The 15,950-nt window shown below is 33.3% G+C and overlaps 1 protein-coding gene across 1 annotated transcript; it reads left to right on the forward strand.

Annotated features, from left to right (window-relative positions):
* Nucleotides 1-611: 611 nt before the first annotated feature.
* ppme1 (protein phosphatase methylesterase 1) lies at nt 612-15,272 on the forward strand. Its single transcript, XM_056447025.1, has 14 exons — nt 612-871; nt 4,414-4,505; nt 4,601-4,695; nt 6,124-6,181; nt 7,609-7,660; nt 7,743-7,897; nt 8,009-8,099; nt 11,297-11,362; nt 11,474-11,600; nt 11,852-11,981; nt 12,056-12,100; nt 12,189-12,253; nt 12,352-12,419; nt 14,871-15,272. Coding segments are annotated over exons 1-14 (1,128 nt in total). The 5' UTR covers nt 612-788; the 3' UTR covers nt 14,872-15,272.
* Nucleotides 15,273-15,950: the final 678 nt, after the last annotated feature.

Raw genomic sequence — 15,950 nt, forward strand, 5'->3', positions numbered from 1 at the left:
CTAGCCAAAATAAAACAAATAAGACTTTATCCAGAAGAAAAAATATTATCAGACATACTGTGAAAATTTCTTTGCTCTGTTAAACATCATTTGGGAAATATTTAAAAAAGAAAGAAAATCAAAAAAGGGCTAATAATTCTGTGCGTGCGTGTGTGCGTGTGTGTGTGTGTATTAATCTGATAAAGAATATGGAATTGGGGTGAAAAGTATTCATTTATTATTAATCAATTATCTATTCATTAATTATATATTTAATTTAGTCGAAATAACCATTGTGCAGATGTGGTCAAATGTTTTAGAAAAGGATGTACGTATCGTTTGATATTATTAAATAAGCTGAAACTTACGATGTTTTTTTGTATGCAATAAAAAGATTACAACAACATTACAATACATGTTAACACATTCAGACACTCAGGAGACTGGCGATAATCAATCCATCATCCTTTGTATTACATTACGTCATAGTTTTTAGGCTGGTTTACGTGCCGAGAAGCCCAAACTGGTGTTTGCTGTTAGTTGTAGTTCTTTCCATGCGCTCTGACGTCAGTGCCAGCATTGAAAACCAGTTACATGACTACATTTACCATAATGCACTCCGGGCAAAAGTGTTGGTGGGCGGAGACTTCTCGTGCGAACATAGATTTCTGTACCTGTCTGCTGAGCTAGTCCGATTTATCGTTCATTTGTATTAAGTGTGCAATTGCAGTGTGTATAGAAGGCGACTCGTATGGTGCAAAGAAAGCTAGACGATTTAGGTGCTCAAAGGATTTTGTTTTCCTCACATCATGGAGAAACAGTTGCATTTGAATTTGCTAGCCTCCAAGCCCCCAATGGCAGGTTTGCAGTCGGGATCTAAATTAAGAATGGGGTGAGTTTACACTTTAATATCATGTTTAACCATAATGTAATTCTTACATATTAATCAGGGTGTTAGAGCGACCCAATATCGCTGATGGCCGATTGCTGTCACGATCTACATTCGTGAGTCACGAGTCGTAACAGTTCTAAAGATCTGTTGATTATTTTCATGTGTAACTGCTTCGATATCTCTCAATCCTCTCTTGGTTGTACTAAAAGCAGTGTGCGGTTTAATTTTGCCCCTCTGAATCTGTGTGTCTCCTTCTGCGTCCTGTTTCTCATCCAACTAGCACGATCACGACTCACTTGATTGCGATGATCGAGTCATTCTCCTGAACCGGATCTTTTCTAATGCTCGATTGGGCACTAGTGCGTTCCACTATTAATGTTATTTGGAAGTACGTTCACTGTGTTGTGATTGTCACCTGACCTACTAGCGTCGGTATCGTCGCTTTATAGCCATTCACAAACCCTGTCCCATGGCCTCCCAGCAAGCATTTTTTTTATTTTTAATAGATGTCTAATAGACGTCTAAACAAAGTCGTCTTGGCTAAAACAAGGCTAAGTTTGGTCTGTCAGTGAAAATCTATATCTATATCTATATCTATATATATATATATATATATATATATATATATATATATATATATATATATATATATATATATATATATATATATATATATATATATATATACATGCAGAAATTCCCGAGGCTGTTGTGTACTGCATGATTTTATATAAAATTTACTTTAATGTGTGATATGACAAAAAAAATAGTCATAAAAACAATTTTCACAATTCAAATGAGTAGCGGCTTGGACCTGGAAACAGTATTTCATGTCACTGATACGTCACAACTTAACAAGCAGATATGATCTGAAATTGATTCGGTTTGTGCCGATGTCTCACAAAGTTCTGTTATGTGATTAAGATACGATTTAGTGGTATTTAGTGGTATATCATTATACTAAGTGTGAAATCAAAATGTACAATGCTTGTTTTATTAGTGCGCATTGTTAGTCTTAAAGCAAGAAATTAATTTGTGCTAAATTATTCCACAGAAAAAATCTAAATATTTCCTTCTGGTCTGGAATGGTAGTTCGTCTCTGATGACGTTAGTATGACGTCTAGGACAAAATATGTTTAGCCACGCCCCTCCAACCATTAGTTTGCTACAAATGAAAGATGAGAGCACAATAATAAAACCTCACACCTTACTTGTGTATATTTGTATCGTACACAGAAATTTAGATTTCACTTCCAAATGCAAACTAACATATGTGACTAGGCATGGGACGATATCCATTTTCAAGGTATACCGCGGTTTGGAAAAGTCAAGGTTTTAAAACCACCAAAATTTTCTGTTATACCGTTCCTACGGTATATGTTAGGTTTTTTAGGACAACAGTATCTCCAGCAGAAAAGATATCCAAATATGCCATTTTGTGTTTTTGAAACTAATGAAGACAGCAGAAGTCAATGATTGTTTAGAATTATTTTGCCTGACATGTTTACTGTTGGCGACACAGTGGCGCAGTAGGTAGTGCTGTCGCCTCACAGCAAGAAGGCGCTGGTTCGAGCCTCGGCTGGGTCAGTTGGCGTTTCTGTGTGGACTCTGTGGAGTTTGCATGTTCTCCCCGCGTTCGCGTGGGTTTCCTCCGGGTGCTCTGGTTTCCCCCACAGTCCAAAGACATGTGGTACAGGTGAATTGGGTAGGCTAAATTGTCTGGAGTGTATGAGTGTGTATGGATGTTTCCCAGAGATGGGCTGCAGCTGGAAGGGCATCCGCTGCATAAAAAAAACATGTGCTGGATAAGTTGGTGGTTCATTCTGCTGTGGCGACCCCAGATTATTAAAGGGACTGAGCTGAAAAGAAAATGAATGAATGGATGATTGTATGAATGTTTACTGTTCCAAAACATTTTAAATGTTTCTCAAAATAAAATATATTGGCTGTGTCCAAAATCGCCTACTAGTCAGTAGGTATTGCATTTGAATTTGAATATATTACTTGACTATATTCATACTTGACTATACAGTTTTTTTTTTCTCAAATTCTATGAATTCGGACATACAACTTGGCTCGCATACTGTTTTTAGCGTACTATACAGTATGTAAGTATGTGATTTGGGAAGCAGCCATTGTGTTCAAAGTAAAAAAAGTTGTGTTTTTTTTACCCAGAAATTTAAAAAGAATATATTTTAGAGCAGTAATCACAATACCGGGAAATTGTGATGTTTTTATCCAAGGTTATCATATGGTCATACTGGCCCATGCCTATATCACCAAATAAAGGTGTCTCTGAAAATGTTTATGTTGTTGAAATTTTAACAGTGACACATAATAATAGTAATTTGGTTGATGTACTGATCAATGTCAATGTATTGTTATACCTCTAATACTTGACCAAGATAGTTAAAAAAAACATTTTAATCTTGCATCATGATGCAAATATTAGATTAATCAGTTTAACACAAACAGTAAGGGGAAAAGTAGAGAGTAAAGACTCTCTGTTGTTAATATCAAACCAACATCTACCTGTTATATTATTGCCACTAGGCATGGGCCAGTATAGCATTGTGATGGTATGATAACGTTGGATAAAAATATCACAGTTTCACGATATTGTGATTACTGCTCTAAAATATATTCTTTTTAAATGTATGGGTAAAAACTGAAAACTTCAATATATTTTATTTTGAGAAACATTTAATATATTTTGTAAACGTGTCAGGCTAAATAATTCAAATGAATCATTTGAATTTAAAGTGGCATCTTTTCTGCTGGGGACACTGTTGTCCTAAAAAAAAAAACATAAATAAAAATATTACACATTCCATAGCTATGGTATTACAGAAAATTTTGGTGGTTTTAAAACCTTTACTTTTCTGAACCATGGTATACCTTGAAAACTGTTATCGTCCCATGCCTATTAATGACTAAGTCAAAAAAAAATTAAAAATAAAAATAATATATATATATAACATTAGTTTGCTGCAAATGAAAGATGAGAGGTGTAGCACAAAAATAAAACCATTAAAAAATGATGTTGATATTTTAACATTTGACACATAATAATAGGCATTTGGTTGATCAATCTCAATATCAATGTATTGTTACACCTCTAAAACTTGACTTGAGACGATTAAAAAGTTAATCATGATGCAAAATATTGGATTAATAAGTTTAACAAAAACGGTATGTGAAAAAGTTTAGGTTAAAGACTCCCTGTTGTTAATATCAAACCAACATCTACCTGTTTTATTACCGCCGCAGACTAATGGGAGTTAGAAGATTGTTCACCAGCAGAAGCCAGTACTTTAGAAAAATTTGCAATGGCAAGCTGTTTCCTCTAAAATCAACTTGATGTCATCTTCATTTAGGCCAGATTTTGTTTGAAATTGCTTCTCCAATTTGTTCTACAATTTTGCTTGTGCTTTATATCCAGTTGGTCAGTCATTTAAACTGCATCGATACAAGGATATACAGTACATATAATATCCACAGGAGCACTCAGATGGTAATGACTACATTTTTTTTCAATGCAGACCAGGAAGAAAACGAGATTTTTCTCCCCTTCCCTGGAGTCATTACTTTGAAACCATGGAGGACGTGGAGGTGGAAAATGACAACAGCAAAGACATATCCTTTGTTTTATTGACTATTAGCAAATTATGCTATTTATTATTCAGATGTTTCCATTTTGTTTTGTGAAGCATCCCTTAACTCCTGTGTACACATTCAGAATTTACAGCAGCGGCTCTCATGGTCCAGTCCTGTTGCTTCTGCATGGAGGAGGTCACTCTGCACTGTCCTGGGCCGTCTTTACTGTGAGTTTAATACGTCTCTCAAAGCCGCACATTAATACAACCATAATATACAGTTGTAGTCAGAAATATTAGCCCTCCTGAATTATTAGCCCCCTGTATATTTTTTTGCCAAATTTCTATTTAATTGAAAAATTTATTTTCAACACATCTATAAACATAATAGTTTTAATAACTCATTTCTAATAATTGATGTCTTTTAATTTTGCCATGATGACAGTACATATTTTACTAGGTATTTTTCAAGACACTAGTCTTCAGCTTAAAGTGCCATTTAAAGGCTTAACTACAGTAGGTTAATTAGGTTAAATAGACAGGTTAAGGTAATTAGGCAAATCATTGTATAACAGTGGTTTATTCTGTAGACAATAGTTTTGACCTTAAAATGGTTTTAAAAAATTCAAAGCTGCTTTTACTCTAGCCGAAATAAAACAAATAAGACTTTCTCCAGAAGAAAAAATATTATCAGACATACTGTGAAATTTTTGATGCTCTGATAAACAGCGTTTGTGAAATATTTGATAAAGAAAGCAAAATACACAGGAGGGCTAATCATTGCAATGACTTTAACTGTATATTGTTGTTCAAATATTTTAAAATCAGTTATTTTTTTATTTAACATTTTATTATTTACTTTTTAAAAGCTTTATTTAGCTATAAAGCATTAAGTTTATCGAATGAGAGGGTAAAGAAAAGAACCTGATCAAACCTGACAGTTTCCACAAAGCAGCGATTCAGTATTGATAATCAGGATATTTAAATGACATCTGAAGGATCAAGTGACATTGAAGATCAAAATAATGATGCTAAACATTCTACTTTTTTGCAGGGGATATTTTATTTTTATTTTGCTGTAGATAAAAATCTGTTATATTATTAATAAAAATATAATAACAATAAAATACTATTTTTGCTTTTTTAATCAAATAAAGTATGCTATAGTGTGTATTTATATGTGTTTTTACATGTGCATGTATGTATATACAATGTGTTTTGAGTTAAAACAAATGTGAAAATTAATGTTAATCTATGCTTAAAAATATTAATTAAAATTAAAATATTAATATTATTATTTAAAGCTTTTTTATAATAGAAAAATGTATTTGTAGTACATTTTTCTATGTCCAATTTTTAAGGTCTGTAAACATTGAACATATTATATTGACCTATTGACATTTCATGCAAGTAAACACTAAGTGATAATATTCCTATTTTAAAGTTGGTAGACCTAATATTCATGCTTTATAAAATAAAACACAAATACACATTTTAATTGAAATGCATACATATTAATAACAAATCCAGAAAAGTGGCAATAATCTAAACATAGTCTCGTCATAATTTTCAGAGCTGGATAATAATATTACATTTCATTCATAAAATTGATGCTAGTTTATGTTGTCTGATATTGTGCAATGTTTGTATTTTCAGTCTGTTATTTGCAGCAGGATCACTTGCAGAGTTGTAGCGATGGACCTCAGAGGACATGGTAGTTGATTTTTAAACCCTTTATTTTAGAAATCATCACTTAATTAGCTGAAAATATCATGTGTGTATCATATGTCAACATCATTCTAGGCATGGGCCGGTATAAGATTCTGACGGTATGATAACCTTGGATAAAAATATCACGGTTTCATGGTATTGTGATTACTGCTCTAAAATATATTAGTTATAAAAGTCTGGGTAAAAAAACTATTTTTTCCGTTTTGAACACAATATATTTTATTTTGAAGAACACTTTATATATATTATTTGACAGATATTATTGTTCAGATGTTATACATTAATAACCAATATTATTGATTAGTACAGATGTTATTCAAATAAAGACAAGCCTGAAACCTGTCTGAAATTGCTGATCGGATTATGTCATTACAAATCAGATCAATGTGTGTCTTTTTTTAATAATATAAAGTTACACGTTACATATCAGACACAGAGTGTTTCTGATATTACTGATCAGATGTTATACATTAAGAACCAATATTATTGATTAGTACAGATGTTATTCAAATAAAGACAAGCCTGAAACCTGTCTGAAATTGCTGCTCGGATTATGTCATTACAAATCAGATCAATGTGTGTCTATTTTTAATAATTTAAAGTTACTTGTTACATATCAGACACAGAGTGTTTCTGATATTACTGATCAGATGTTATACATTAATAACCAATATTATTGATTAGTACAGATGTTATTCAAAATAAGACTACAACGTGTCTGATATCGCTGGTCTAATTAAAGCTTATAAATCAGATCAATGTGTATTTAGTTTTATTATTTAAAACTTATACATTACAGATCAGAGTGTTTTTGATATTACTGATCAGATGTTATGGATTAATGACCAATATTATTGATTAGAACAGAAACAGATGTTATTAATATAAAGACTAAAACGTGTCTGATACCACTGATCGGATTATATGTCATTACAAATCAGATCAACATGTGTCCATTTTTAATAATTAAAAGTGACACATTACAGATGAGTCTTCTGATATTACTAATCAGATGTTACACATTAATGACTAGATTAAAGCATGACGAATATTAATGATCAGAGCAAATGTTATATATTATTAGCAGTAAACATGTCAGGCTAAATAATTCAAATGAATCATTGACTTCTGCTGTCTTTATTAGTTTCAAAAACACAGACTTCTGTACAATTTAAAACGGCATCTTTAGATATCTTTTCTGTTGGAGATACTGTTGTCCTAAATAAATAAATTAATTAATTAATAAAAAAAATCTTACACATACCTTAGGAACGGTATATCAGAAGTAAACCTTTACTTTTCCAAACTGCGGTATACCTTGAAAACAGTTATCATCCCATGCCTACATCATTAATATAATATAGCTAAATATACCAGATTTCAAATGTCACATCTTCTCATTGAATTCAGGTGATAGTAAAGTAAAGAACCCGGACGACCTCTCTGCTGAAACAATGGCCAAGTGAGTACATGCTCCTTTTCAAAATCTGCATAATAGAGATTTTTTTTTTCAGTATTTAACATAAATGTTACCTTTTCTTCAGGGATATTGGAAAAGTGGTGGAGGCACTGTATGGTGAAAATCCACCTCCAATCATGATTATTGGTCACAGCATGGGTGGAGCTATAGCAGTTCACACAGCTGCGTCCAATCATGTGCCATCTCTGCTTGGTCTTTGTGTTATCGATGTTGTGGAAGGTATGTTTTTCTGCTATCAACAGTGTATGCTTGTCACTGATTTCCATTGAGTTTGGATGTGACTGTTGATTATGTGTATGCATGTATTGATGTTTATTGCTCATTTCTCAGGCACAGCAATGGATGCCTTGAACAGCATGCAGAACTTTCTGAGAAGTCGGCCAAAAACATTTAAATCAGTGGAGAATGCAATTGAATGGAGGTACAGTACACAGCATTGAGTGTTTTGTTGACAATAATAACTAGGGGCATCTTTAAAAAATGTGTTTGTTTATCGCACAGATGTCTTTATTTCTTTATCTCTAACATTATTCCATTTAAATAATAATAATAATAATAATTAATAAAAATATTTTCACAATCACAGGGTGCCCTGTGTCCCCATCAGTATACACCAACTATTCAAATGTCCCCCTCAATAATTTAATTCACTTTAAAAAAAAATCACGCTGTCAACATTAACCTCGACATGCAGAAAGGGTTAAATCTCATCTGTCCTCAAGTCGCACCACCCCCCAAACACAAATGAACATTGTGATTAGCTGTGCCTTTCCCTGCTGTCGTGTGAGAGGCTGTAGCTGCGTTCAGATGTAGCAGTGCCAAAACAGCGAAGGAGAATGTCTTGTGCAAGAATAAGGTGTGAGGTGTGTGACACACACAAGTGAGGACAGTGGCAGCAAAAAAATGTGGACATAAGGAGCTTTTTTTTAATGAAAAATTCGCTAGTGAATGAGTCCATCATGATAATGCTGTTAATGCTTGTGGCTCCCCCCCGGTTTAACGCAAAGTCTAACGATATAGCAGACTGATATAGTCTATGCATAATATGCTCTGAGAACTAACTGCAGAATAAACAGCTACATGTAAAAGTGTATGATCCCTGCCAGTTCTCCTGATCTCTCAGAGTAGCATGTCCAATTTCTGTTGAAACTATTTGTCAGAAAAACTACAGCCTTCATCTTTTATTAATACTGATCAATGACTGTCATTTGCACTATGGCTAAAATAAACCGAAGTCTTTATTAAACTTTCTCTTTATCAGGTAATAAACATTTTTTTAACATTATACTATCAGGCCAGCTTATTGAAAGGTGTGGTTATTTGTTTTGCAGTTATTCGCCTGATTTTCTATTTAACTATGAGGTATAAATATTGCATTTTAGTAACATTTTAATTTTTCCTGGATTATCTTGTCGGATGGTTATAACCACACTTTTTGATGTACCAAAAAATATTTCCAATCATTTTGTCATATTGCTTACCATAATATTTAAGGGTTTATTTACAAATGTGCATTTAAACTGTGCGTTTTATATTACAGTTTTATAAAAATAATAAACATTTATTAAAAAAAATATCTGAAAAGATACTTAATTTTAAAATACAAATTTATTGTCATCTATTATTACTTTTTAATTTTTTTTTTAGAAATCTTTTAAAACTTATTTTAAATTAAAAACTGGAGCCTATAGGCAAATAACAAACTGGCCAGTACATTCAACTTTCCTCAGTCAGAATTTGGCCATTTAAATAATAAGAAAATTTCAAACATAATATTAATAATAATTCAACTTTTGGTCTTTAAAACCACCCGAACCCCCCTTGGCTACGGGCTAGATTATTTAATTTAGCTTAATAAATTGTATAAAGCGAGGATTAATTAATAATATATTGTAATAGCAGTTACATATTTAATAGCAGCTTTATACATCTATATAAAATGATATTCATTCTTTGGGGGTGGGGGCTGGGAGTTGTTTGATTCACCTGTCCCCACCAATGTCAAGTGCAAATCTACACCCTTGCCGTGGGGTCTTAAAAAGTATAACGTTGATAAATCAATTTAGAATAACTTAAGGCCCTTAAAATGTATTAAAAAGTCTTAGGGTGTACTCACACTAGGCATGGTTGTCTTGAACCATGCCCAAGCGTGATTGTCCACCTCCCCCTCCCCTCAGACTGCACTCTCACTGCAATTTTACCTTTCGAGTCCTGAGCACGTTTGGGTCATCGATGATGCTACTATTCAATATTGAAGGGAAGCACAGTGGAGATTGCTTTAGTTATATTGTTTTGTATTATTTTAATACATTTGGCATGCGATGACACACAGTCAAATATTTTGCTAAACAGATCTACCACTTTTGACGCTCATAAATGTCATAAATGAAAGTCATCGTGCTGCAGGTATTAGGTGGTTTACTGAAGGTGGCAGCCGATGGGTTTGCATCTTTAATAAACTATGACAGATCGTGTTCATTGCAAAGTAAAAATGATTAATAAATCCATATGAAACGGTCCCTTAAAAGTGAAATTGCGTCTTCAATTTCGTGCTCAGGCACGCTTTGCACTCAAACATACCGCCAAAGCCCAATTGAACCATGGCAACTCTGGCACACCACTTCCAACCGGCCAACTGAATTGCGAACGGGCACAGTTCGGATAGCCTAGTGTGAGTGCCTCCTTAAATGCTATTTTACTTGACAATAAATTTTGTATTGTTTTTGAGTGTGCAGTGTATAGTTGTATGCAATAGTTTGGATTTAATAGTCTGGATTTAATCAGCAAATATTGGCATGCTGTGTAGTTTATAGAATCAATAATATCCTAGTATAATATCCAATCCTAATATGCTAGATTTGACTTCACGCTGCTTTGTTTACTGCAGTAACCAAGACAACTGTTCTATAGGCGCCACCTGCTGGATTAGCATATATATTCATCTATTTAATGAATAATGTTTTAGTTAATTACAATCAGTATTTAGTAAATATACTGCAAGTTAAAATGTCTCTAATATTACTGTTGAAACCTAAAATAGCAATGAGGTCTTTAAATGTATGGAAGGAGTCCTTAAAAAGGTCTTAAGAACTATTGATTTTGACATATTCTGATTCCTGAATCAGTATATACCCTGAATCAGTAAATCATAAAATCAGTAAATGTATCCATTCAATGTTACCAAGCTAAACAGCATGCTTTTTTTATGAAATAATTTTTGAACACTTACAGAACATTAGATATATTATAATGTACGTTAACTTAATACTATAAGTAATAAATCAATTAGTTAAAAATGCCACTTTAGGCTGGAACAATTAATCACTGAAATGACTGTCATTGTTCCCAACCGTAAAATTCATTCATTCATTTTCCTTTGGCTTAGTCCCTTTATTTAACAGGGGTCACCACAGTGGAATGAACCGCCAAGCTGTAAAATTCAAATAATTAATTCAATTGAGACCAGTATGCATCTTTATTTTTAAGATGTGTATGTGTGTGATATATATATATATATATATATATATATATATATATATATATATATATATATATATATATATATATATATATATATATATATATTTAATTAATTAATTTTTTTTTTTTTTTTAACAGTGTGAAAAGTGGCCAGATCAGGAATATTGAATCTGCACGAGTGTCTATGGTTGGACAGGTGAAAAAGTAAGTCTTTCCCAGGTTTGGTTTACCCTACAGCACTGACACCAGGAATTGCAGAAATAATTGACTGTTGTGTGTATATATTACATTGATCGCATGTGTTTGGATGTTTAGATGCGAGGAGCCACTAAGTAGTCCAGGGGTTTCCAAGAGCATCAGTGAAGGCATCATTGAAGAAGAAGAGGAGGATGAAGAAGGAGGAGAATCCAACCATAAAAGGAAGAAAGAAGATGACCAAGAGGTGATGCTGACAGTACAGTACTGTTTAAAAGCTGGAAGTCTGTACATTTATTTTGTTTAAAAGAGATGTTCGCAAAGTTTGGAAGACATAATCAGCAAATACATATTAAATTGTTCAAAGGTGGAAGTAAATACATTTGCAAGCTTGTATCTTTTTTTATTAATCCAAAATTCCTTACATTTTCCACACACATTTTAAGGAGAACAGCTTTTTTATGTACAGATGTTTCTTGATTTTGATCCATTTGGCAGGTTAAGAAGGAATCTCTGTACACTTGGCGTATTGAACTCTCAAAGACAGAGAAGTACTGGGAGGGCTGGTTTAAAGGACTGTCTTTCCTCTTTCTCAGCTGCTCTGTGCCAAAACTACTTCTGCTGGCTGGTATGAATGTTTGGACATTTTGTTCAAGTCTTACTGTGAAAAACAGCTCTTGATATGTAATATTTGCCCCATAGGTATTGACAGGCTTGACAAAGATCTTACCATTGGACAAATGCAAGGTTAGGCGTTGGTATTCCTGCTATTCAACACAGACTTTATAAAACGTCCATCATGAATTTATTTATTTTTTCTTTTAATTCTGTATAGGAAAGTTCCAGATGCAGGTTCTGCCACAATGTGGCCATGCCGTTCATGAAGATGCCCCAGAAAAAGTATCTCTATCATCTACTTTCAACAAAGCTTGGACATTATCCAGTCTGATGCATTTGTTTCTGATCCCCTATATATATATATATATTTTTTTTTTCAGGTAGCTGATGCTTTAGCCACCTTCATGGTTCGTCACAGGTTCACTGAATTAAAGGAAGGTTTCCCCTGGTAAGAAATGGAAATTTTGGCACATTCAGATAACTCTTGATGTTTGGAAGCTGAAAACTGATATAGAGGCTGATAAATGCACATCTCGATATTAAATTCCCTGACCCTGATTACAAAAGTCAGAATAAAAAAAAATCCAGTGGATATTGATGTAATTTAAGAACCTTAAAGGGATAGTTTGGGCGGCATGGTGGCACAGTGGGTAGCAATGTTGCCCCACAGCAAGAAGGTCGCTGGTTTGAGCATTTCTGAGCTTGCATGTTTTTTCCGTGTTTACATGGATTTCCACGGGTGCTCCGGTTTTCCCCAACAGTCCAAAGACATGTGCTGTAGGTGAATTGGGTAAGCTAAATTGTCTGTAGTGTATGTCCTGGTCCTCCAGGTTGAGGTTGAGCGTTGGCCTAATGACCCAACTCATAAAAAATGAGATGTTACGAAACACCAACATGGTGCGGCTAAATATCAACTTCAATGTAAACAGCCCTGGGAGTAAGTAAATGAATTGTTCACCCAAAACTCATCATTTACTCACCCTTTAGTTGTCCCAAACCAGATTGACTTTCTTTTTCTGTTGAGCTGAAAAGAAGATATTTTGAAGAAAGCTGAAAACCTGTAACCATTGAGTTCTTTAGCATTTGTTTTTTTTTATATACTACGGAAATCAGGTTGGTTGCGGGTTTTAAGATTTTTTCTTCAAAATATCTTCTTTAGTGTCGAACAGAAGAAAGAAACTCAAGATTTACTTGAGGGAGAGAGTAAATAAGTGAGTAATTTTTCATTTTAGGTGAACTGACCCTTAAACAGCAATGAAAATTTTTTTATTTAAATTTTGAAGTTGTTTTTCCTCTCATGATTAGTTTGTCTTCTAGTATAAAGCAGGTTCAATTATATCAACCTAATTTTAATTCAATAGCAGTAAAAATAAGCATTGTAGCTCGATTAAAATGCTTTTTATATGGATATTTTTACACGTGGATCCATTAAAAATTGTACAGTTTCTATCAAAAGGAAACTAAACACAAATTTTTTCAGTTGGAATTTTTGTGTGGAGTTTGCATGTTCTGCCCATGTTCATGTGGGTTTTCTCCGGTTGCTCCGTGGTGTTATAGTTTTATGGAGTCAATCTAGGGCTATATATACTTAAAATATAAAAGAAAGTTTTGCAAACAAAAAAATAAATTATTGAGCAAAAAAATAAATAAATGCAAATCTCCAAAAATTAGAGAAATAAAAATATTTTTTGTTAACAAAAATAAAGAACTGCAAAGGGAAAATTAAGTTTTGAGAAATAAAAATTGAATTCGCAAACAAAAAAAGAACTGCAAAAAACAATATATTTGCTCTATATATATATATATATATATATATATATATATATATATATATATATATATATATATATATATATATATATATATATATATATATATATATATATAAACAATATATTTGCTAAACATTTTTATAGCATTGCCTTAACAAAACCCATCCAGTCAATTGCAATGCTCATTTTGATTAGCTTTTTAGGCAACCTTGAGTTTGCGATTCTGTTTTCATATTGCACTTTACATTTCTGCACATTTCACATTGTGGTCCTGATTTGACAAGGGGGCGAAGTCAAAACTTGGGCGTTTACGGTAGGCCTGGACCTGCCTCCATTTAAGCAATGTCATCATTTGCTTGCCAACCACCATAAAACTTTGAAAGTCCGCCCCCTTGTCAAATCTGGGCCATTGCAATTGATTGGATGGGTTTTGTAAAGGCAACGCTATAAAAAATATTTAGCAAATATATATAGTTTTTTTATTGCAGATATTTTTATTTTATTTTATTTATACATTTTTTTTGCACTGCTTGATTTATTTATTTATTTATTTTTTTTAAATTGCCGTTGTTTTTTTGTTTGCAAATTTCATTTTTATTTCTCAAAAATTCAGTTTTCACTTAGCAATTTTTGTAGATTTGCATTGATTGATTTATTTATTTATTTATATATATATATATATTTTTTTTTTCTTTGCAAAAATTTTTATTTAGCAAGTATATGTGACCCTAGATTGACTCTATACTGGTTTCCCCCACAATCCAAACACATGCGCTATAGGTGAATTGAATAAACTAAATTGGCTGCAGTGTGTGTGAATGTGAGAGCGTATGAGTGTTACCCAGTACTAGGCTGCAGCTGGAAGGGCATCTGCTGTGTAAAATATATGCTGGATAAGTTGGCGGTTCATTCCGCTGTGGCGACTCCCGATTATAAAGGGACCAAGTCAAAGTAAAATGAATGAATGAATATTATTGTTATTGACATTTGACCTCTTTTGCCATGGAATTGAAGCTGATATGACCCCTGAAATCATGCATTCATTTCCTGCTAAAAAAATATGTTAGTTTTTTTTTCTAATGTTGTGTTATTTTTTGTCTTTTTTCTGTGTTTGTTTGCTTGACCAGACAATGTGTAGCCTCCACTCGTAGTCTTCATCCAGCGCTGTCATCCCTCTCTGCTCTCCACCAGAGACTACAATACAATCAAAACCATGATGACGCCTTCTGCCAAACTCATTCTTAGCACTTCATTCTTAAATTATATTCAGTTTTCTATGACTTTATGTATGTTTGCTGTAGTCATCACAAGTCATATGGCTATTTTGGCAGGAAATAATTAATACAATAATACTCATGATTTCAAATTATGTATATTTAAATTTTTATTTTCCCCTGAATTGGTTTCTTTTGCATTTCCTCTGATGCCTTTGCTTGTTTGTCGTTGTAATTAGGATGATTGCATTATGTTGTGTTTAAAGTGTTGGTCGTTGCTGATTTCAAGGGAAATAATAAAGTGAGGTTTCAGCAGTCTGCATTCATTCATTCTGTTCTGTTTTAACATGGTCTTAATATCAATCTTTTTCTCTGTTTATGGAAAATAACCATAGTTTTAGTTTTACACAGTAACCATGTTTTATGCACATTGATTGCTCTTTGTATAGCCAGCTTTACTACAAACAATATGGGTAATGTAGCAAAAAAACAGGATTTACAATATATTTTTTTTATTTGTGCTACCATGATATATTTTTCATACTGTCCCCTATTTTCACCAAATATGACTTTTAACGTGTTTATAAGTTACCCCAAAATGAAAATTCTAATATTTTCTCACCCTTCACTTGTACAAAACCTATTAGTGTTTCTTTCTATTGTGGAACACAAAAGAAAATATTTTGAAAAATGTTGTAAGATGGCAACCACTGATGTTTTTTTTCCTTACTATGTGTATCCCCGCCGATCCTACACCACCCAACCTGCTCCGAGCTGGGATCAAACCAGCGAGTCTTTGTACGGGAGTCGGTTGCTCTAACAAGAAGGTTAAAGACCATAGCCTCTAGTGTCTTTTGCTAGAGCACCTTTTTAGAAGTCAGAGGAGTGAGGTTTACCTGCACAGCACTTAGCTGGCCTCCGCTATACTCACCCCCCCTAAACCTCACTCCCATCCAGGTCACGGCACCAATGCAACCCTGCCAGTCCTACACC

The sequence above is a fragment of the Danio aesculapii genome, chromosome 21, assembly GCF_903798145.1.
Source record: "Danio aesculapii chromosome 21, fDanAes4.1, whole genome shotgun sequence".
Taxonomy (NCBI): Eukaryota; Metazoa; Chordata; class Actinopteri; order Cypriniformes; family Danionidae; genus Danio; species Danio aesculapii.

Bases quoted from the DNA above. Each gene is read 5' to 3' on its own strand.
- ppme1 (XM_056447025.1), top strand. From the start codon at position 789: ATGGAGAAACAGTTGCATTTGAATTTGCTAGCCTCCAAGCCCCCAATG. The intron at 7,661-7,742 runs GTGAGTACATGC...CCTTTTCTTCAG, and splicing joins TCTGCTGAAACAATGGCCAA to GGATATTGGAAAAGTGGTGG. The intron at 12,101-12,188 runs GTTAGGCGTTGG...AATTCTGTATAG, and splicing joins TACCATTGGACAAATGCAAG to GAAAGTTCCAGATGCAGGTT.